The following is a 23,844-nucleotide window of genomic DNA, read 5'->3' on the forward strand; positions in this document are numbered from 1 at the left end:
CCATACAAAGAGTCATAGAGATTGCCAGCACAGAAAAGGCCCTACAGTCCATCGCATCTGCGCCAGTCAAAAGCAACCTCCTAAGTACTCTCGTCCCATTTTCCAGCACTTGGCCAATAGCCTTGTACGCCTAGGCACTGCAAGTGCATATCTAAATAATCTTAATAATCTTTATTATTGGCTGGTTTGTCTAGCTCAGTGAGCTAGACAGCTAGTTTGTAATGCAAAACAAGGCCAGCAGTGCAGGTTCAATTCCTGTACCAGCTTACCCGAACAGGCGCCAGAATGTGGCGACTAGGGGCTTTTCACAGTAACTTCATACTTGTGACAATAAAAGATTATTATTGCCACAAGTAGACTTACATTAACACTGCAATGAAGTTACTGTGAAAATCCCCTAGTCTCCACATTCCAGCACCTGTTCAGGTACACAGAGGGAGAATTCAGAATGTTCAATTCACCTAACAGGCACGTCTTCCGGGACTTGTGGGAGGAAACCCACGCAGACGGGTGAAGAATGTGCAGACTCCGCACAGACAGTGACCCAAGCCGGGAATCGAACCTGGGACCCTGGCGCGGTGAAGCAGCAATGTTAACCACTGTGCTGCCATGTCGCCCATATGCTTCCTTAAATGTTACACCCAGTGAGGGGCTGCACGGCGGCGCAATGGCTAGCACTGCTGCCTCACGCCGCCAAGGACCCGGGCTCGATCCCGGCTCTGGGTCACTGTCCGTGCGGAGTTTGCACATTCTCCCCGTGTCTGTGTGGGTATCACCCCCCACAACCCAAAGATGTGCAGGGTAGGAGGATTGGCCACGCTAAATTGCTCCTGAATTGGAAAGAAAATGACACCAAGTGAAGATCTTAAAAAGTGTGCAGTAAATGACACCAAACGCTATCCCCCCCCCCCCCCCAACAACAGACAAACGCTCCGAGTCAGGACACAGCTCCCAGTCTGTTTACCAACAACACACATTCCCTTTTAAATCCCAGTTTACACCTTAACGGCACCTTAGCGGGTTGCTTCACTGTCTCACCTCTGGCAGGGAGGACCAGAAAAATTCGATCCTAGTGGACACTGAAATCCCAGCACCTTCCAAATTAGCCCCACTCCAGCCTCCCAACTCTCACAACCCAAAGGGCCGCTACTTAAAACTTCCAGAAAGTCCAGTCCCCGCTACTTAAAACTTCCAGAAAGTTCAGTCCCTGCTACTTAAAACTTCCAGAAAGTTCAGTCCCCGCTACTTAAAACTTTCTTCGGATTTGGTCAGAGACCTGAGAAGCAGATTTATTTATTTATTTATTGATAGGAAAGCCCGTGGGTGAGATATGGAGGTCAACAAGTTCCAAAACAAAGTATGAACTTAATCAGGAAACAAAAGTTTGTCCACTTTATATATAAATATACGCACACACACACACAAGCTTATTCTGGTGTTATGGCCAGAATGAGCAGATCTGGCTCACACAAACCCACGAATGAGACACTGCAAACTATTTACTGCATCTTTATTTAATGAGCAATGTTAATGAACTGTGTTGTTTTACCTGTTCCCTCCCCTGGGTGCGGGCGCAGAGACACTCGGCTCTCAATCTTGCTCCTTTGGGATCCGGCGAGGGAAGAGCGATGTCTGCTGTCGCCGAGCCAGCCCTGCGGGGTTCAAGAGACAAAGTTCAGCCACTCTTTCGTTCCACAACTGGCCCGTAGGAGGAGGAGGGTCCTTTAAGTGGATGTGTTCGATTGCCCAGGTACAGAGGCTGCATGCAGGGTTTGCAGTGCCCCTACCTGCTCACTGAGGCAGAGTCTGCCTTGTAAAATCCTCAGTACACAATGTGTGTGGGTGTGTGTGTGTGTGTGTGTGGGGGGGGGGGGGGGTGAGACAAACATTTTTGTCAGCTGGCCGCGCCCGCCAACGCTATTTTTGTAATAAACAACTTCAACTGACTACTATCATTTGCTCCAGATTTGAGAGAAAAGCTACAGCTCGCCTTACCTGTGACTCTGTTCTTCAATGTTAAAAAAAAAACTACAGGTGGCCCAGGTCCTTTTGTTAATCCCTCCCTCACCACACACACAGTTAAATGAAAAGAGCAGATTTTCTTTTTTTTTTAAAGTTGGATGGAATCCTGGCTCCACCTTCCCTTCAACACTGCTGTTCCCAGTTAAACACTCCAGCAGCATCTGTGAGTTCCAAAGCTTGCAGACTTTGTTGGCCCCAGCCCGGCTTCGATAGCGAGGCATTCTGGCTGGCAGGCCTGTCGACCGCTGCTCCCTTTTACTCCCCAAACCTCTCTGCCACGGGCCGTTACTCCTCAGAGCTGGCAACCTGGCATCTCTCTGCCAATGCCCAGGGCGGCCCAGGAGAGCGTGGTGGTATGCCTGTAGGCAATATCATAGACCGCTGGTGGTGCGACCTCCAAGCAGCAGGTGGCGGTGCAGGCACACCGTGCAAGATAGTGGTCACGTGACAAGGCACTCCAATATAAGCGGGGGCACATCCAATCGTGGGTAGATGGTTGTAAGACATACACGAGACAGTCGTGCCCAGGGGTAGTTCCAGAGGAGTACAAAGAAGCCCCATCATAACTTGCTCTGTAACAGATTTTACCACGTATCATTCAATAAAGATCTTGGTTTGGACAAGTCTAAAGTCGTTTCGTACAGCAAACCTATCGGTCGGGCCGTGATACTTCCTGGTTGGCTCAGCCAAATGGGCTGAATGGCTTTGAGGTGCTTCACAAAGGAGGAACGGCCACTCTGAAACAATAGGGAAGGAGGTCTGGCAGAGGGCAAGAGGGACGATAATGTGAAGAGGCCCATGGAGGGAGGGAGCCCCACGGCGGGGGTTGCTGAGCACGGCCTGAGTGATAAACTATTCGGGTAACGGCCAGCTCTGTCAGCAGCATGTTCGGCAGCTGGTCCTGTTTTGGGTGTTCTCCAAACTGACCTGCCAGCAGTTTTAAACCACGCTGCTCAAAGAGAATGGTGCCAAGTTGAAAAGGAACAGAGTGATCTAGACCGAGGCTGAAAATGACGGGGGGAAAAAAAAGTATCAAATTAAACCGGCAGTAAAAAAGCGTTTAACTGACGAGGGGAAATGTATAACTGACCTGCGCAGAGGAGGAGGCCTCAAATCCTGTGTGGCTTTGGCTAAACTCAGACTGCAGTTGGTGAAGAAGAAAGATTTGCATTTATATAGCGCCTTTCATGGGCATTGGATGTCCTAAAGTGCTTTACAGCCAATGAGGTATCTTTGTACTGTAGTCGCAGTTGTTGGGCAGCCCCCAGCCGATTTGTGCATAGCAAGATCCCACACACAGCATTGTGATAATGATCAGATAATCTTTCCCTTTGTGGCGTTGATTGAGGGATGTAACAAAGGGGATACCAGGGATAGCTCCCATCTACCACCACATCCACCTGGGCAGACAGACGGGAGCCCGGTTTAATGTCTCTGTGACAGTGCAGCACTCCCTCAGCACTGCACTAAAGTGCCAACCTTCAATTTTGTGCTCCAGCCCTGAAGTGGGACTTGAACCCGGGATCTTGTGAGGCAAGTGCTACCCCCCCCCCCCCCCCCCCACGGCCCCCCAGCCCCACCACTACCTCCTCCTGTCCTCTCCCCCCCCCCCCCCCCCCCCCCACCCCCACCCCACTACTAGTGGATAGATTGTTGTGTGCAGGTGCAGACTGTTCAGTGCTGGGAGCCAGGCCAGGATGGGAGCTGACGTGATGCCTCCTGTAGTTGAGGAGCTGGTCAACACTCATAGTTTGGACTTTTAGGTGACATGCTGGGCAATGTAGGCGAGGGTTGTCAGTACCTGTGGAATTGTAGCTTAGCACGATGGGGGGGGGGGTGTCTCGCAGGGAGAGGGAGAAGGAAGGAAAGAGGTAAAAGAAGCAGAGACGGATGTCAATATCATGAGCGTCATAAAGTTTTTACGGCACGGAACAAGGCCCTTCGGCCCGTCCTGTCCGCTCTGGCCAGCAAGCACCTGTCTATTCTGACCCCCTTTTCCACCACTTGGCCCATAGTCTTGTACACTGTGGATTTTCAAGTACTCATCTGCTCGATAATTGTGCCCAGACCCTCAGTGTGACTGGTAAATTGGGACAGAGGGTGGGTTAAGGTACACTAATAGGGCACAGAACAGGGGAATTTACACCCTAGCCGTACGGTACTGAACCTACTGCTGACAATTCAAAGATGTGCGGGTTAGGTGGATTGGCCATGATAAATTGCCCTTAGTGTCCAAAATTGCCCTTAGTGTTGGGTGGGGTTACTGGGTTATGGGGATAGGGCGGAGGTGTTGACCTTGGGTAGGGTGCTCTTTCCGGGAGCCGGTGCAGATTCGATGGGCCGAATGGCCTCCTTCTGCACTGTAAATTCTATGATCTATGATCTATGATCTAATTGAATGGAACATTTTCCCTTCTCCAATGCTACTGATGGGATTCCCTCCTTAAACCTCTTCACCCCTCTAACTCCATCTTTAAGATGCACCTTAAAACTGGCCTCTTTGAAGCTTTTGTTACTCCAGCCTAACATTTTCTCGTGTGGCTTTATGTCAAATTTTGCTTGATAATTGATAATCTGACCTCGGAGTTCGGGTGCATGGTTCTCTAAAGGTGGAGTCACTGGTCGATGGGGCAGTGGAGAAGACTTTTGGTGTGCTGGCCTTCATCAGTCAGGGCATTGAGTATAGAAGTTGGGTAGTTATGTTGCAGTTGTACAGGATACTGGTGAGGCCGCACCTGGAGTATTGTGTTCAGATTTGGGTCGCCCTGCTATAAGAAAGATGTTATTAAACTGGAGAGAGTGCAGGAGAGATTCACAAGGATGTTGCCAGGACTCGAGGGACTGGGTTACAGGGAGAGATTGGCTGGGACTTTTCTCTTTGGAGCGTAGGAGAGTGAGGGATGATCTTGTAGAGGTGTATAGGATCATGGGGCATAGGTAGGGTGAATGCACTCAGTCTTTTTCCCAGGGTTGGGGAATCAAGAGCTAGAGGGCAACAGGTTTAAGTTAAGAGGGGAAAGAATTCATGGGAACCGGAGGAGCAACTTTTTTTTACACAGAGGGTGGTACGTATGTGGAATGAGCTGCCGGAGGAAGTGGTGGAGGCGGGGACATTGGCAACATTTAAAAGGCATTTGGACAGATGCATAGATAGGAAAGGTTTAGAGGGATAGGGGCCAAATGCAGGCAAATGGGGTTAGTTTAAATGGGCATTTTGGTTAGCATGGACCAGTTTGGGCAGAAGGGCCTGTCTCTATAATTGCTCCTGTGAAGTACGTTTCATTACGGTAAAGGCGGCATATAAATGCCAGCTGTGTAAGAAACATATTTTATGCTTCTTTGCGCAATCGTATTAAGTTTGAACAGTCCATCTGCTCTCCAGGCTACAATTGGCGTATATTCACCACTCCTTTACTTCCACAGAGAGACTCCAGGTGGCACTGTTGGTGCTGCGATAGCCTGAGGTCACAGTTCAAAGGTTGATCACTAGGACATTGAGAGTGGTCACCGGTGGTCAAACTGAGCCGCTGAGGAGTGAGTCCTGGTACCTGGGCTTTGTTTCGTTATTGCTACACTTTGCGTCTTGTTCCATGACTTGTTCCGTATTTAATCTCCCCCTGCCCTCTAAACTAGGCCCGATCCACCTCTTTGAGCCACCTGATCCTTTCCCCATTTTAGCAGCAGAAGATCCATCACACTTCTCCCTGTCTTCACTTCTGAAGAACAGTAATGTCACAATCACTAACTCTGTTTCTCTCGCCGCTGGTGCGGAACTTGGCCAGCCTTTCCTGTTTCTATCTATCTTTTCTCATGCCAGCCCTTAAATTCACACTAGCCTTGTCCCCCAATAGAAAGCTTCACAGGCTTGAGCCATCAAACAAGGGATTGAAGGCTTTGAAAGGCAATATTAAGATAAATATCGCATTGCTTTTATTAAGATTACGAGTTTTTTAAACGTGGGTTGGTAGGATCTGGAATGCGCTGTCCCGTGGAGGCAAATTCAACAGTAATTTTACAAACTTGAAAAGGAAAATCTTGGGGGGGGGGGGGTCGCAGAAGTGTGAGACTGATGGGCTGAATGGCCTGCTTCTATGTAAGGGGGCAGTGCGGTGGGGCAGCGACAGGGGGCAGAAACGAGGGGAGGGGTTCCTCTGGGGAGCTCGGGGGAGGTTTTTTTTTCATGTGTATGTGGAGTGGGGGCTCTCCTTGTCCATTGGGGGAGGGGGTTCCCGTATATGTGGAGTGGGGGCTCTCCTTGTCCATTGGGGGAGGGGGTTCCCGTATATGTGAAGTGGGGGCTCTCCGTGTCCATGGGGGAGGGGGGGGGGTTCACGTGTATGCGGAATGGGGGCTCTCTGTGTCCGTGGGGGAGGGGGGGGGGTGGTTCTTAGTCTTTTTTTGTTCTGAAGATCGGGGCACTCTTTGACATTACCGGCCCTTTCAGGCCCTGCCTCATCAGCGTGAGGGTGCGGGACATGCCTTCAGCTCTGACACTTCTATGCGTTGGAGGAGAAAAGCCAACGAGCTGCACTCTGGTCTCAAACGATTCTTGCCTGGTCCAGAACACGGAAGAAAAAAAGGGAAAATTCCACCCTGTGATTCTAAGGCCGTCGAGTCATAAAAATGATTGAGTCATTATGGCACAGAAGGAGGTCATTCAGCCCAAGGAACCTTTTTATAGCTGGCCCCTTTAAAGAGCGATCTTCTGGAGGGTTATGTGAGCTGCTCGTCCAATCGGTAGTTAGCGAGCAGGAATCCCGAGCAGAGCCCATGCCAGCATTCGGATGGTTGCTCTGATCCACTGGTACTATTGTCACAGGACTGAGAACACAGCAAATCTTTAGTGACAGGTCTGCTCCTTATCTAATGTTAAGAGTTCCTTACTCGGCCCTTAGGCCCAATGGCCCAATTCTGCTCCTATACCTTATGGTCTACCTTATGGTCTTTTATATTTGGGCAAAGACCTTGTGCTAATAGTGGAACAAGTCCCTGCTGCTAGGATCTCCCCAGAGTCTGCAACCTTGAGGTGGCCAGGATGTACTCTTCTTACTGGGACTTAGCTACAGCTGTTTGCTCAAGGTATGGGTGTTAGCAGCGGCATGGAAATTATGATAAAGACAAATTCTTCGAGAGTTCGATTAAGGACATTTATTTGACACAATTATTTGCAGAGAGGGGAGTGGTCTGGCTGCATAGCCATTCCACAGCACTCTGAGTAATACACCTGAACATACGCAAGAGGAAATATGAATGTTTTGCCCTTGCTTTAAAAACAATTTGAGTACACATTTTGTTGTCCATCGGAAAAACAGCTTATTATCATAATAAGGCCGAGACCAAAATACAAAGCAGTATTTTGTTTACGTTACCTGAACTACTTATTTTCGTTCACAAGCAGTGTCAATCTATAGTCAAGCATTCCCAGCATGCATTAGCAAGTGCGTTTCTTATAAAATATAGCCACGCAGCTAGATAAAATGAATACCCTTAAGCGGGCAATTAATCCACACACTACAGCCCCTTCTACAAGTAATATGTAAATATCTTCGCTCTGCTCTTGCTGATACACATTGGCTCATGAGATCATAAGGAGCAGGAGCGAACCTCACAGCCCTTCGAGCCTGCTCCGCTATTCAATATGGTCATGGCTGATCCTGGGTTTCAATTCCATTTTCTCACCCCCCTCCCCCAATAATTCCCCGAGCGACCAAATATCTGTCGGTCCCCAGCCTTAAATGTGTTCAGCGATGGAGCACCCACAACCCTCTGGGGTGGAGAATTCCGAAGAGTCGCAACCGCCTGAGTGAAGAATTATCTCCTCATCTCAGTCCCAAATGATCGGCCTCCTTAATCCTGAGACTGTGCTCCCACAGCCCCTGTGATTTAGCTCCTGGTTCCATCGCGATTTTCGACCCGAAACTCAAATCCTTCCATGGCATTGACCTCCCGTTCTGGGTCATCCCCTGGCCTACAGCCCTCTGAGATATCTGGATCCTTCCAATTCTGGGCTCTTCAGCATCCACCATTTAAGTTGCTCTATTTTTTTGGCAGGCAGGTCTTCAGCTCTGTAACTGCCTTCCTCAACACCTCGGCCTCTAATTTCTAAAATAATCTTTATTGTCACAAGTCGGCTTACATTAACACTGTGATGAAGTCACTGTGTAAAGCCCCCAGTCACCACATTCCGGCGCCTGTTCAGGTACACAGAGGGAGTATTCAGATTGTCCAATTCACCTAACAACACGTGTTTTGGGACTTTGTGGGAGGAAACCGGAGCACCCGGAGGAAACCCACGCAGACACGGGGAGAACGTGCAGACTCCGCACAGACAGTGACCCAAGCCGGGAATCGAACCTGGGACTCTGAAGCTGTGAACCCGAACAGGTGCCGGAATGTGGCTTTTCAAAGTAACTTCATTGCAGTGTTTTTTTTAAAATAAATTTAGCGTGCCCAATTCATTTTTTTTCTAATTAAGGGGCAATTTAGCGTGGCCAATCCACCTACCCTGCTCATCTTTGGGTCGTGGGGGCGAAACCCACACAAACACGGGGACAATGTGCAAACTCCACACGGGCAGTGACCCAGAGCCGGGATCGAACCTGGGACCTCGGCACCGTGAGGCAGCAGGGCTAACCCACCGTGCCACCGTGCTGCCCATTCTTTGCAGTGTTAATGTAAGCCTACCTGTGACAATAAAGATTATCATTATTAAATTATTATTTTGAAGCGAACAATATAAATGGTGAGGTAAAATCATTTGAAGTAAACGTTAGTGAATGTTTCACTGTCTGCACCCCCGAGGTGTTTTTAACTTACCAACTGTAGAACATGGCACCTGGGTTATTATGTATAATCCATTGACTTTGAAGTGTGCTGTGTTTGTTTTATGCAGCACGTTGATTGGCTGACGGTTGCTGCCTAGATTCACAACAACAAACTGGGCAGGTTGTCTGAACCGCACTCCCACATCAAAAGGGGATGTGAGTACAAGGGTTCCTTTTGGGTCTCAGCACAATGTACCTGTTCATTATCTCCACTCGAAACTGAGCCGCACAGCAGTCGGGGGGACAGGTACTGTGACGCCGTTCTGAGCTGTCGATCTGCCCGTCAGACAATGGATCCCTGGCAACCGTTCAAAACCTGTGACCTGGGAAGGTTATTTCTTTAACGTCGCTCATATCCTGTATAGTTTAAACTCTCCTTCACCCATTGCAGCTGGCATTTCAATCCAGCGATAGCCTCTTGCCTGACAGGGCGGGGGGTGGGTGGGTGGGAGGGGAAGGGGGGGGGGGGCTCCGAGACAGGCGGCACTCCCGGGACACCTTTGCCAAAAAAAACATGCACAGGTCGCGGCTAAAAATCGAAGACAAGGAGCTCGACTTTGAGTTTGAAATCGTCAACGTGCAGTTCAATGAGGTGGGACAGTACAGCTTGAGACTGACGGTGGAGAACCCGCTCCTTGAAGGGTCTGGAGTGGGGGTCCGGCTGCGGGTCAACAATGGTGACCTGTTGAGCACGAACACGGGAAGCACCGATATCATTGCTCAGACCAATGTCAACGAAATCCACTCGGTCCTCAAGAAGAAATTTGTCTTCAGGCTTCCTAAAGGTAAAATCGTTAAATCAAAAGTATTCCGGGTCGGAAAAATACGCTAAGAATTCAAATCAAGCCGCAGCAAACGCAGATGTTGAGTGTTGAAGAGGAATGGTATCCTCGGGCCTGATTCTGAAAAAGCTGCGACACCTTTTCGCTCCTGCAGCAAAACTGGAACTCTGGATTTGACTGCACGATGGGGGTTCCATCATCTCCCAAGACTGCAGTGGTTTGGGAAGAAGGACCTCCGTCTCACGGGACAAGGGTTAGGCTTCAACAGGCCGCCTTGTCAGTGACACCGGCCTGAATGTGAATTTTTAAAAGCTTGCGAATTCCTCCTAGTAGGGCGGCACAGTGGTTAGCACTGCTGCCTCACACCGCTGAGGACCCCGGCCCCGGGGGGGTCACTGTCCGTGTGGAGTTTGCACATTCTCCCCGTGTCTGCGTGGGTTTCACCCCCCCACAACCCAAAGATGTGCAGGTTAGATGGATTGGCCACGCTAAATTGCCCCTTAATTGGAAAAAATAATAATTGGGCACTCTAAATTTATTTTAAAAAGTGAATTCCTCCTGGTAGATACTCCGCAGTCTTAATCTATGGCATGTGCATTAAAGGTTGGAGCGTGCACCCGAGGTACCAGAATCTCTGCCTGGTGACCTTCTGCAGACGCACCCACATGCTGGATTTTGCCCGAGACTGGGGCAGACCCAAGCAGATGTGCACTGACCCGCCAGAAGAGTTGGTGCTCAAAATGGATAATTTACGATGATTTGAGTTAAGGGATGTCATTAAAGAGGTCATGGGCGGATGGAAATTTCTCCTTTATCTGACCTGTGACCCAGCTCGCTTGACGTGCGTTTGAGGTTCCCCTCACCGGGACATCGCCGTTCTCCTTGTGCGGCCTTGCTGTTGCCTATCCTGTTTATTAAATTTCACCAGCGGCAGAAGTACTTCATTGGTTGAAAAGCAAATTCCCATGAATGTCTCGAGTTCACGATTGGCGCAGTATGAATGCTCGCCCTTCTTTCAATCTGTCTTGGTTTCACAGGAAATTGTGAAAGTAGTGAAATTTCACACTGATCTGTTTCATCAGATTGATGAGTCGATTCTTCTTGAGTCCAAATACGGGCCTTGAAATGAGGAGGTTGCATTTGTGTTGGTCTGATTGAGTCAAATGCCTCAAAATTTATCCCTGTTTGGACTGGGCTATTCTGTTTCTTAGCTAGAAATGTGATGAAGACTGGTGGGGCTCGATGTAACGGGGGGAAAAAACAGAGTCCTGTTTTGGACGCGTTTAGCGGCGTGTTTTCCGGTTATCAAATGGGATTGCTTACCTCGCTCCCTTTTAAAAAAAATTATATTTTGAGTTACCCAATTCTTTATTTATTCCAGTTGAGGGACAATCTAGCGTGGCCAATCGACCCCCTGCACTTCTTTTTGGGTTGTGGGGGTGAGACCCATGCAGACACGGGGAGAATGTGCAAACTCCACACCCGGGTCCTCGGCGCCGTGAGGCAGCAGTGCTAGCCACTGCGCCACCGTGCCACCCCCCTAATTTGTACGTTTGTGTGCTTTACTACAGTGTAGGTGTTAGATAAATACAATTTGTTGTCATAACAACTCACAAGGAAGCTGTCGTTAACAAAGATTAATTTATTTACAATTACATTATTCAATCGCAGCATCTGGCTCCCAACGCGGACCGTGCTGGGAGGGCGGGTCTCACCAGGCCCTGAGTTGGGTCGGGTTTCGGTTTTACACCTTGCCTTATCGAGCTCCAGGCAGTTGGCCTCTGACCCCCTGGGGAGCCCATACCCTACGTATCCCACCGGGGGACCAATGGTTCTCGTCCCACAATGCAAGCATGAATGTATAAATGAAAGAATGAAAATGAAAATCGCTTATTGTTCCAAGTAGGCGTCAATGAAGTTTCTGTGAAAAGCCCCTAGTCGCCACATTCCGGCGCCTGTTCGGGGAGGCTGGTACGGGGATTGAACCGTGCTGCTGGCCTGTCTTGGTCTGCTTTAAAAGCCAGCGATTTAGCCCAGTGTGCTGCACTGTCAGAGGGTCAGCACTGAGGGAGTGCTGCACTGTCAGAGGGTCAGTACTGAGAGAGTGCTGCACTGTCAGAGGGTCAGCACTGAGGGAGTGCTGCACTGTCAGAGGGTCAGTACGGAGGGAGCACTGCAGTGTCAGAGGGTCAGTACTGAGGGAGTGCTGCACTGTCAGAGAATCAGTACTGAGGGAGTCCTGCACTGTCAGAGGGTCAGTACTGAGGGAGTGCTGCACTGTCAGAGGATCAGTACTGAGGGAGTCCTGCACTGTCAGAGGGTCAGTACTGAGGGAGTGCTGCACTGTCAGAGGGTCAGTATTGAGGGAGTGCCGCACTGTCAGAGAATCAGTACTGAGGGAGTGCCGCACTGTCAGAGGGTCAGTACTGAGGGAGTGCTGCACTGTCAGAGGATCAGTACTGAGGAAGTGCTGCACTGTCAGAGAATCAGTACTGAGGGAGTGCAGCACTGTCAGAGGGTCAGTACTGAGGGAGTGCTGCACTGTCAGAGGGTCAGTACTGAGGGAGTGCAGCACTGTCAGAGGGTCAGTACTGAGGGAGTTCTGACTGTCAGAGGGTCAGTACTGAGGGAGTGCTGCACTGTCAGAGGATCAGTACTGAGGAAGTGCTGCACTGTCAGAGAATCAGTACTGAGGGAGTGCTGCCCTGTCAGAGGGTCAGTACTGAGGGAGTGCTGCACTGTCAGAGGGTCAGTACTGAGGGAGTGCTGCACTGTCAGAGGGTCAGTACTGAGGGAGTGCTGCACTGTCAGAGGGTCAGTACTGAGGGAGTGCTGCACTGTCAGAGGGTCAGTGCTGAGGGTGTGCTGCACTGTCAGAGGGTCAGTACTGAGGGAGTGCTGCACTGTCAGAGGTGCGTTCCTTCACATGAGATGTCAAACCAATATCGTGTCTGCTCTCTTGGGTGTGTGTAAAGATCCAATGGCAGTATTTAAAGAAGAACAGGGAAATTCTCAGTCTAAGGCAGATTATTAAGGTCATTGCTGTTTATTGGAGTTTGCTGGAAGCCACTTGGCTGCCACAGTTCCCAACACTTCAAAAGTATCTCAGTGGCTGTGAAGCACTTTGCGATGTCCATGGTTGTGAAAAAGCACCGCATGAATGTAAATCTTTCTTTATTTTTTCAGGTTACTGTCAAAATGATAAAAACCACGATGTTCGGCTGCGTATCGAAGCCTTTCGTTTGATTGGCTCACCCCTGAAGAGTGTCAAGGAGGGGGAGGCATTTTTCGCCATCTATCCCCGCACCAACGCACCCAGAATAAATGTTTTCGCCAAGGAACACGAGGACTTTTACTGCTACAGCAATACTTTGGCTTTGCTGCGGGTGCAGGGCAATGAGCTCGCAATGCATTGTGGGAGGATGGCCTGCAACGTGTCCTTCCACCAGGTGCGACTCCCCCAGGAGCTGGGGCCCCGGAGTGACTCCTCGCCATTGCTGAGCAAAGAGGGAGGGCACACTCACCTCCTTACCCCAAGCTCAACACAGGAAGTGCCTCCACCATTCACAGCATCACCACGGCAATGGGCACCTACACCGACGCCGCATTCGCCCAACCCTCAGGTAAGAGCTGAATATACTGACTGAGCTTTTATTCGATTGATGTGGGAGGTACCTTCAGTGGTGAAGTGTTGTGGATTGCCAAAGCCTTGACACGTGAACTAAAATGGTATCAAGACCTTTCAGCCCTTCCAGCATGTTCCGCCGCCATCTGATTGGATCGTGGCTGATGAATATAAATCGTATCTACCTGCCGTGGCTTCCGCAACCCTTAAGATTTAAGTCTAACACAAATACGTCAATGGCGGTTTTGAGGTTTTCAATTCGTCCCCTGCTACTGGGGTGGAAAGTTCTAGATTTCCATTACCCATCATGCAAAGTTAAATGGCTGTTTGGTTGTCATGAAAACCCAACCGGTTCACTAATGTCCTTCAGAAGGTGATAAGAACAGGAAAAAGGCACCACTAATGTTGGCGAGGCTCCGGCTACGGGGAAACCTATCTGTCATGATATCCACATTAACATATCATGGTGCAATCACACACACACACTGATGGACAGGTAGTTGGACCAACCAACACACACACAACATCGCAGCCAATCACCAGTGAGAGCACACGCACTATAAAACAGGAACGCCACAGTTCCCGCTCATTCTACCAGGAGCTAGCTCAGAGCACAGAGCTCACAGCATGCCACTTAGACGTATACCATGTGCTGAGTGCCTCACTAAGATAGTGATAGGGCTGGGTCCACAGGTTAGCTGGTGAAGTACGAACCACAGCCAAAAGTTAACAGTTATTATTGTACAGAATAATAAAACAGAGTTGTACCATCTACAACCGTGTTAGTTCGTTTGTGTATTGGAACACCCAACACGACACTATCAACCATACCTGAGTCTGGCCGACACACTGCTCGAAAGGCCACACTAACATGGTTTACTCTTAACTGTCCTTTGGGGCAGCACGGTAGCATTGTGGATAGCACAATTGCTTCACAGCTCCAGGGTCCCAGGTTCGATTCCGGCTTGGGTCACTGTCTGTGCGGAGTCTGCACATCCTCCCCGTGTGTGTGTGGGTTTTCTCCGGGTGCTCCGGTTTCCTCCCACAGTCCAAAGATGTGCAGGTTAGGTGGATTGGCCATGATAAATTGCCCTTAGTGTCCAAAATTGCCCTTAGTGTTGGGTGGGGTTACTGGGTTATGGGGATAGGGGATAGGGTGGAGGTGTTGACCCAGGGTAGGGTGCTCTTTCCAAGAGCCGGTGCAGACTCAATGGGCCGAATGGCCTCCTTCTGCACTGTAAATTCTATGATAATCTTACGGAGCTGAGGAACCCAGGTTCGATCCCGGCCCGGGTCACTGTCCGTGTGGAGTTTGCACATTCTCCCCGTGCCTGCGTGGGTCTCACCCCCACGACCCAAAGTTGTGCAGAGTAGGTGGGTTGGCCACGCTAAATTACCCCTCAATTGGAAACAAAATAATTGGGTACTCTAAATTTATTTTTTTTAAACTGCCCTTTGAAGCCATTCAGCCATTTAAAACCCCGCCATCAGGGTTGGAGTTAAAAATCCATGTTATTTTCACCTTTGTGGTTGCCAAGAGAAGGCCCCTGGCATGGCCGAAATTGTCACGTTAGATTCTTCCTCATGCCAATGTGTCACATCTACAAAGAACCAACAGACGGCCCGCTGAATCGGAGAAGGTGGGTTATAATTGGTTTGAGGTGCTTGGGTAGTTTCAGAGTCTCTGTGTAACGCTCTGCAGGCGTTCTGCATTCGGACAAGTCGAGAGGAACCCGCACCACCTCTCGGGTCTTTGCTCTCGTGACCTGACGAAATTCGGCCTTCGATTGAAGGTAGAACATAGAACATTACAGCGCAGTACAGGCCCTTCGGCCCTCGATGTTGATGCCCAGGTTTTCTCTTTCAGGAGATGGCGGTGTCTTGACAATAGTCATGGTATCTTCTAAATGATGCTGTGGAGGTTGATAACAACAACAAAGGAACTATTCTGGCGTTGGCCAGAGTACCTCATATAAGGAATGCAAATGGTGGCTCTTAGCTACTCATTACCAGGGTGGTGGCTCCTTCTATGGCATTCTATGTGTAATTGCTGCTGCCCAATTCTACAGGCTTTTGATTGACACTCGTTCATGGGTTGCTGTTAGAACAAAGAACAATACAGCACAGGAACAGGCCCTTCGGCCCTCCAAGCCTGTACCGGTCATGATACCATCCTTTGACAAAACCCTCAGCACTTTCTTGTGCCGTATCCCTCTATACCCATCCTATCCATGTGTTTGTCAAGATGCCCTTTGAACACCGTTAATGTATCTGCTCCCACAACCTCCCCTGGCAACGCATTCCAGACACTCACCACCCTCTGCGTAAAAAACCTGCCTCGCACATCTCCTCTAAACTTTGCCCCACGGACCTTAAACCTATGCCCCCTGGTGACTGATCCCTCCACCCTGGGAAAGAGTGCCTGCCCATCCACTCTATCCACGCCCCTCATAATCTTGTAGACCTCTATCAGGTCACCCCTCAACCTCCGTTTGTCTAATGAAAACAATCCGAGTCTATTCAGCCCCTCCACATAGCTAACACCCTCCATACCAGGTAACATCCTGGTAAACCTCCTCTGCACACTCTCCAAAGCCTCCACATCCTTCTGGTAGTCTGGTGACCAGAATTGTGCGCAATATTCCAAGTGCAGCCTTACCAAGGTTCTATATAACTGTTGCATGACTTGCCAGTTTTTATACTCGATGCCCGGTCCAATGAAGGCAAGCATTCCGTATGCTTTCTTGACTACCTTGTCAAGAGGAGGGCAGGAGTTTCAGAATTTTGACCATTTTGCATTCACGGTTCCACTTTTTGCCTCGACCGCAGAGTGAACTTGTGGAAGACACCAATCCCAATCCTTCACCGGAAGCTTCTGAGGAAAGCCTGCCTCCTGGTCCAGTGGAGGGGCACACCATCCGTCAACGGTTGCCTAGCGATTGCAGCTTCCATCTTTCATCTGCTGAGCACACACCTGCGGGGACCCCTGAAGCGCTTCCTGGGACGCACGTAAGTATGACGGAGCTTTTTGAGAGTGTCGTTGCTTGTTGGGCCAGCTGATTGAGGTGATTAAGATGTTGAAATGATTTGGAAAAACTATTTCCTCGGCTGAGGTAAATCAAAAATAATTTTTTATTAGTGTCACAAGTCGGCTTACATTAACACTGCAATGAAGTTACTGTGAAAATCCCCTAGTCGCCACATTCCGGCACCTGTTCAGGTACACGGAGGGAGAATTCAGAATGTCCAAATTACCTAGCAGCACGTCTTTCGGGACTTGTGGGAGGAAACCGGAGCACCCGGAGGAAACCCACGCAGACACGGGGAGAACATGCAGACTCCACACAGACAGTGACCCAAGCCGGGAATCGAACCCGGGTCCCTGGCGCTGTGAAGCAACAGTGCGAAGGCACTTCATTTAACAATTCATGGTTGGGTCATTCTCATTGCAATCGAGAAACTCGCACTTTCACACGCAGCCTGGTAGAAACCTGGAACTCAACCCCCCCCAACAGGCCGTGGCTATGGGGCTCAATTGGAATGTTCATGGCTGAGATGGATGGGTTTTCCAGGCTGCTTCCCATGTTCTACTCTCTGTGAACTTCAACCTCTGTAGCCTGTGCCCTCTACCCCTATCACCCACGTGCTCGCTGACCAACATAGGCCCTGATCGAGCAACATCCTTATTCTAAAGTCCATCCCTCCCCATCTCTGTAATCTCCTCCAGTCCTACAACTTACCCCGGTCTCTGTGATCCTCTACTTCTAGCCCTCTAGTGCATCCCAGTTTTAACTGGCCCAGCATTGCTGGCCATGTTTTCGATGACATTGTTCCCCAAGTTCAGAAATTCTCTCCCTGCACCTCTCCATCACCTTGAAATGAAATGAAAATCGCTTATTGTCACAAGTAGGCTTCAAGTGAAGTTACTGTGAAAAGCCCCTCGTCGCCACATTCCGGTGCCTGTTCGGGGAGGCTGGTACGGGAATTGAATCGTGCTGCTGGCCTGTCTTGGTCTGCTTTCAAAGCCAGCGATTTAGCCCCTGTGCTAAACCAGCTCCTTCCAGACACTCTTATTGTAAAAAAAATTTAGAGTGTCCAATTCATTTTCTCCAATTAAGGGGCAATTTAGCGTGGCCAATTCACCTACCCTGCACATCTTTGGGTTGTGGAGGTGAGACCCACGCAAACACGGGGAGAATGTTTAAACTCCACACGGACAGTGACCCAGAGCCGGGATCGAACCTGGGACCTCGGCGCCGTGAGGCAGCAATGCCAGCCACTGTGCCACCGTGCTACCCCCAGGCACTCTTATAACCAACCTCTTTCACCAAGCTTTTGATCATCTGACATAATATTGGGCGGGATTATCCAGGTCTCACCTGCCCGCTCGCTCCGAGACCAGAAATTCTCGCCCAAGGTCAACGATACTAAAGTCGGTGGTGTTGTCGATAGTGTGGAAGGATGTAGCAGATTACAGAGGGATATAGATAAGCTGCAGAGCTGGGCCGAGAGGTGGCAAATGGAGTTTAATGTAGAGAAGTGTGAGGTGATTCACTTTGGAAGGAATAACAGGAATGCGGAATATTTGGCTAATGGTAAAGTTCTTGAAAGTGTGGATGAGCAGAGGGATCTAGGTGTCCATGTACATAGATCCCTGAAAGTTGCCACCCAGGTTGATAGGGTTGTGAAGAAGGCCTATGGAGTGTTGGCCTTTATTGGTAGAGGGATTGAGTTCCGGAGTCGGGAGGTCATGTTGCAGCTGTACAGAACTCTGGTACGGCCGCATTTGGAGTATTGCGTACAGTTCTGGTCACCGCATTATAGGAAGGACGTGGAGGCTTTGGAGCGGGTACAGAGGAGATTTACCAGGATGTTGCCTGGTATGGAGGGAAAATCTTATGAGGAAAGGCTGATGGACTTGAGGTTGTTTTCGTTGGAGAGAAGAAGGTTAAGAGGAGACTTAATAGAGGCATACAAAATGATCAGGGGGTTGGATAGGGTGGACAGTGAGAGCCTTCTCCCGCGGATGGATATGGCTGGCACGAGGGGACATAACTTTAAACTGAGGGGTAATAGATATAGGACAGAGGTCAGAGGTAGGTTCTTTACGCAAAGAGTAGTGAGGCCGTGGAATGCCCTACCTGCTACAGTGGTGAACTCGCCAACATTGAGGGCATTTAAAAGTTTATTGGATAAACATATGGATGATAATGGCATAGTGTAGGTTGGATGGCTTTTGTTTCGGTGCAACATCGTGGGCCGAAGGGCCTGTACTGCGCTGTATTGTTCTATGTTCTATGTTCTATGTTCAACGGATCTTTCGTTGGTCCCATCACGCTGGATGATACCTGCGGTGGGCAGGACTAGATATTTTTCCCCAATATCTCCTTGTGTAGCTCGGTGCCATATTTGAGTTTATAATGCTCCTGTGAAGAAACTTGGGATATTTCATTCAGGTAAAGGTGCTGCAGAAATGTAAGTTGTTGCTGCGGTAAGGGTAGTGGAGGAAAATTGGACAAATGGAGTTGAAGTAGAGATCAGGGCGGGACAGGAGGGAGTGCACTGGAGATTCACGAGGCCGATATCGGGCTTGGTGGAACTGTCCTATGAGGATTAGGCGGGGTGCTCTTTCAGGGGCCGGTGTAGACTCGATGGGCTGAATGGCCTCCTTCTGCACTGTAAATTCTATGATCTATGAGAGACTGGGTCAACTGGGCCTGTCTTCACTAGAGTTTCGGAGGATGAGAGGAGATCTGACTGGAAGGACACACCAGATGCAGGGAGGATGTTTTCCCTGGTTGGGAAATCCAGAACAAGGAGTCACGGTCTCAGGATGTGGAGGAGACCATTTAGGACTGAGGTGAGGAGACATTCTTCACTCAGAAGTGGTGGTGAACTGTGGAATCCTCGACCACAGAAGGCTGGGGAGGTGAATATATTCGAGAAAGAGATGGACAATCTTTTTAGATTTTAATGGCACTACGGTGTATGGGGAGAAAGCGGGAATATGGTGTTGAGATCGAGGATCGGCCATCATCGCAGTGAATTGCGGAGCAGGCTCGAAGGGCCGAATGGCCTTCTCTTGCTCCCTAATGTTCCTTTGTAGCATTTAGTAAAATCTTGGGGAGGGAGAAGCTTTCGAACCCCGGCAGATGAGCAAGATTTCAGATTATTACAATGGCGCGGTTTTTTTTTTGTGCTGTGTTAAAGGTTGACATACAAACTGCTGGGCAGCAGGAGTCGTGAACCATTAAATACAGTTGTGGACTTTAACTGGAAGCAGAACGCAAGCAATACAGGCAACTTAATAAACACTGACAGGAGATAAAAAAGCTGTCGTATCTGGGACGAAGTAACAAGGTGAAATATCAGAGAAGATGCCACCAACAATTCTGTTTTTAAAAATGATGTTGAGTTGAGACAGCTCTCTGATAACGCGTTGGATTTTTTAATTGTTATCCTCAGAGTCTGTTCCCAGATCTGTCAGAGTAGCTTTGGAGGATGTCAAAGATTTGGAGCTTTGTGTATTGTCCCCACCAAGGTACCTGTGGGAGATGGTGGTTTAGTCGTAATGTCACTGGACTAATAATCAACAGGCTAACGCTCTGGGGACGTGGGTTCAAATCCCACCATGGCAGCTAATGGATTTTAGATTGAATTACTAAAATAGGGAATTCCTAGCTAGGGCGGGATTCTCCGACCCCCAGCCGGGTCGGAGAATCGCCAGGGGGCGGCGTGAATCCCGCTGCGCCGATCGGCGGGCCCCCCCCCCGGCGATTCTCCGGCCCGGGATGGGCCGAAATCCCGCTGCTGTAATGCCGGTCCCGCTGGCGTGAATTAAACCACCCCCCCTACCGGGGGGACCAGGCGGCGCGAACAGGGTCCGGCCGGCGGAGTCCTTTCGGCCCCAGCCGGCGGGACGGCAACCACTCCGGCGCGGGCCTAGCCCCTAAAGGTGAGGGCTTGGCCCCTAAAAGTGCGGAGAAATCCGCATCTTTGGGGCGGCCCGACGCCGGAGTGATTCACGCCACTCCATCCCGCCGGGACCCCACGCCCCTCCGAGTAGGGGAAAATCCCGGCCCTAGTCTCAGTAACAAGGACCATGAGACTGCTGTTGATTGTTGTAAAAACCCATCCGGTTCACTAATTTCCTTTAGGGCAGGAAATCCGCCGTCCTTACCCGGTCTGACTCCAGACCCACAGCAATGTAGTTGACTCTTAAATGCCGTCTGAAATGGCCGAGCGAGACACTCAGCTCAAGGGCAATTAAGGATGGGCAACAAATGTTGGCCTTGCCAGTGCCCCCCTTTTACCTGGAAAATAGTGGCCAGGGCGTGCGTCACTGTCCAATCAGGAGCCAGGGCATATAGCTGACAGCTAATCAGTGACCAGGATATGTGCTTGCTATCCAATCGGTAGCCAGGGTATGTACTTGACACCCAATCAGTAGCCAGGTATTCAACTGACATCCAATCAGTAGCCAGGGTATGCACTGCGCCACCATGCCGCTCCTTCACCGGCCATCCAATTAGTGGCCAGATTAAGTACCTGACATCCAATCAGTGGTCAGATCAGTGGCCAGGGTGAGCTCTTGCTGCTGTCCAATCAGTGGCCAGAGTATGCACCCACTGTCTAATCGATGACCCTGAGTTCCAGAGGCCAACAGAAGGTGCTCCAGCTCTGACAGATCGTTAGCCCCGCTGTCAGAGATGGGTGCTGCCAATGTGGGTGGTGGAGAGAGAGAGAGAGAGGGTTCGTCAAGATGGAGGTGCCTTCTGAAGAAAATTTAAAAAGGTCCCAAATTTAAAACAGCCACCAGTGCCTGACTAGAGAGGAAACCCCGCCAAAGGGCCTGCGAAAGCCGCAACTGCAGCACGGTAGCACAGTGGTTAGCACTGTTACTTCACAGCGCCAGGGTCCCAGGTTCGATTCCCGGCTTGGGTCACTGTCTGTGCGGAGTCTGCACGTTCTCCCCGTGTCTGCGTGGGTTTCCTCCGGGTGCTCCAGTTTCCTCCCACAAGTCCCGACAGACGTGCTTGTTAGGTGAATTGGACATTCTGAATTCTCCCTCTGTGTACCCGAACAGGCGCCGGAATGTGGCGACTAGGGGCTTTTCACAGTAACTTCACTGCAGTGTTAATGTAAGCCTACTTGTGACAATAAAGGTTATTATTATTATGGGCCACACACAGCACCTGGAAATCTCCATTCGGCACAGGGGGAGTTGATTTAAATGGCTGCCCACCACCTGAGTATGAATAGGCAACCATTACCCCCCCCACCCCACCCCCCCGCACTCCCAATTTCAATGGAGACTGCCCGACTTTTGCTGAATGCTTGTGGCTAGGACGGGTAACCAGTTGCCTTTTAACTGCAGCTTTGTGCCCCCCCCAAGTAATTTAATACTTTGTGATTATCATGTGTTTAAGAAGATGCCGTCACCGGCAATTTAATGCTCCATTATGCTCCATTGTGGCTTGAAATCTCCAGGGAGGTGAACAAGGATATTGGCAAAACAAATGATTAATTTTTAATTAATTAGGGCAGATATTTTTAGACGTTTCATAAATGGATCGACGCAGCTAGTCAAACTGGGGGGGGGGGGGGGGGGGTGCTGAAAGTTACCCTGATGTCAATGAAGAGAATGAAAAGCATGATGGGACAAATTAGCCTTGGGAAATCAGGGGAATTTGAGCAACACAAGGGGGTTGATAGTGAAGATACAGCATTGTCATAAAAATGGTGACTGGTTCTGTAGACCATGCTCCATAATACTGTGAGGAACCAGCTATGTTAGTATGGGTGTTGGCTATGATTCAGTTCATAGCAGCCCAGCTAGCTCGGTCGGTAGAGCATGGGACTCTTAATCCCAGGGTCGTGGGTTCGAGCCCCGCATTGGGGGTTTCAGTCTCTTTAATCTGAGAACATTGGCCATTGGTGGTGTGGTTAGCACTGTTGCTTCACAGCGCCAGGGTCCCAGGTGCAATTCCCGGCTTGGGTCACTGTCTGTGCGGAGTCTGCATGTTCTCCCCGTGTCTGCGTGGGTTTCCTCCGGGCGCTCCGGTTTCCTCCCACAAGTCCTGAAAGACGTGCTGTTAGGTGAATTGAGCATTCCGAATTCTCCCTCTGTGTACCCGAACAGGTGCCGGAATGTTGCGACTCGGGGCTTTTCACATTAACTTCATTGCAGTGTTAATGTAAGCCTACTTGTGACAATAACGGTTATTTAAAAAAAGCTTTTAGTCTGAGAGTCGAGTGGAAAATCTTGGGAAACCCTTGCAGCGCAGTACTGAGGGAGTGCTGTACTGTCGGCTGCTCTGTCATGCGAGACCATGGCACCCCGTAGTACTTACTCAAGATCCCATGTTCAAAGAAGTGCTGATGAGGAAGAGTCTGTGAATATCTTTGAGACAGAGGCAGATAGGTTCTTCATAAGCAAAGGGGGGAGAATGGTTATTGGGGACAGGTGGAATGTAGGGCTCAAGTTACAAGCAGAACATCCATGATCTTGTTGAATGGAGGAACAGGTTCGAGGGGCCGAGTGGCCTACTCCTGCTTCTAACTATTTGTTCATATGTAAATTGGTTGCCGTGTTTCCTGCATTCAACAGTGACTACACTCCACAAAGTACTTTATTGGTTGTAAATCTCTTTGGGATGTTCTGGGTCATGAAAGGTGCAATATAAATGCAAGTCTTTCTTTCTTTATTTAAAAAACAAATTCTAATTAAGGTCACTGTGTAAGGCACGCGTACGATTCCCACTCAGATGCCTGTTGGAATCGAAAACAGAGAATGCGTAAAGGCCAGAACCATTGTGCGTCTCTCTCTCTCATCTGCTACCATGCCCTAAGGGGGCATTGGCGACCATGTTATATTCTATTAAGTCTTAAATCGAATGACTGTCGCAACTGGAGATAGAGACAGATGTAGGTTCCGGGGCAAGAGCTACTTAAAGTACATTCAACTGGAATAATAACTGTGTCCGGTGTTCTCCCCGCTCCCGGGAAACTCTTGAATCGACACAATCTTGCTGTAGCCACCTAAATATGAAGCTCATTTCACCTGATCGTATGTGAGCGCGCCTGCGTAGCTGAGAGTGCTTTACACCTTTTCGGTCTTTGGAGATTTAAAGTAGCCTCTTTAATGGTTCTCTTGTAGTTGCCAAGTTCTGAGTTTGGAGCTTGCCAACGGCTGACACATAGCCATGACGATCACTAGGAACCAGGCAACATCGTGCTGCCGTTTCAAAAGCAGACGCTGACATATTAATAACCTTTATTATTATAATAATCGCTTATTGTCACAAGTAGGCTTCAATGAAGTTACTGTGAAAAGCCCCTAGTCGCCATATTTCGGCGTCTGTTCGGGGAGGCTGGTAGGGGAATTGAACCGGCGCTGCTGGGCTTGTTCTGCATTACAAGCCAGCTGTTTAGCCCACTGTGCTAAACCAGCCCCTTGTCACAAGTAGGCTTACACCAATACTGCAATGAAGTTACTGTGAAGGGTGGCATGTGGCGCAGTGGTTAGCACTGGGACTACAGCGCTGGGGACCTGGGTTCGATCCCAGCCCTGGGTCACTGTCCGTGTGGA

At 49.7% G+C, this 23,844-nt stretch overlaps 2 protein-coding genes and 1 non-coding gene across 6 annotated transcripts in view; 2 read left to right on the forward strand and 1 right to left on the reverse strand.

The window, feature by feature from the left end:
* stra6 (signaling receptor and transporter of retinol STRA6) overlaps positions 1–1,685 on the reverse strand; it is an 83,140-nt gene extending 81,455 nt beyond the window's left edge. Inside the window, exon 1 of the mRNA XM_072492809.1 lies at positions 1,550–1,685. The gene's annotated coding sequence lies outside the window, so the exon portion shown is untranslated. The remainder of the gene's footprint in view (positions 1–1,549) is intronic.
* ccdc33 (coiled-coil domain containing 33) overlaps positions 1,660–23,844 on the forward strand; it is a 328,273-nt gene continuing 306,088 nt past the window's right edge. For 3 of the 4 annotated variants that reach the window (XM_072492803.1, XM_072492804.1, XM_072492805.1), the window contains exons 1-3: positions 9,332–9,631; positions 12,815–13,251; positions 16,083–16,262. In XM_072492803.1, coding sequence (XP_072348904.1) covers positions 9,361–9,631; positions 12,815–13,251; positions 16,083–16,262 — 888 coding nt within the window. In that variant the 5' untranslated portion in view covers positions 9,332–9,360. Of the gene's footprint in view, positions 1,751–9,331; positions 9,632–12,814; positions 13,252–16,082; positions 16,263–23,844 lie in introns of those variants that run through there. The other variant, XM_072492806.1, reaches the window with a different exon arrangement.
* trnak-cuu (transfer RNA lysine (anticodon CUU)) lies at positions 22,083–22,160 on the forward strand. Its single transcript has one exon. It is a non-coding gene; the product is annotated as a tRNA-Lys (tRNA).

The sequence above is a fragment of the Scyliorhinus torazame genome, chromosome 30 (assembly GCF_047496885.1).
Source record: "Scyliorhinus torazame isolate Kashiwa2021f chromosome 30, sScyTor2.1, whole genome shotgun sequence".
Classification (NCBI taxonomy): Eukaryota; Metazoa; Chordata; class Chondrichthyes; order Carcharhiniformes; family Scyliorhinidae; genus Scyliorhinus; species Scyliorhinus torazame.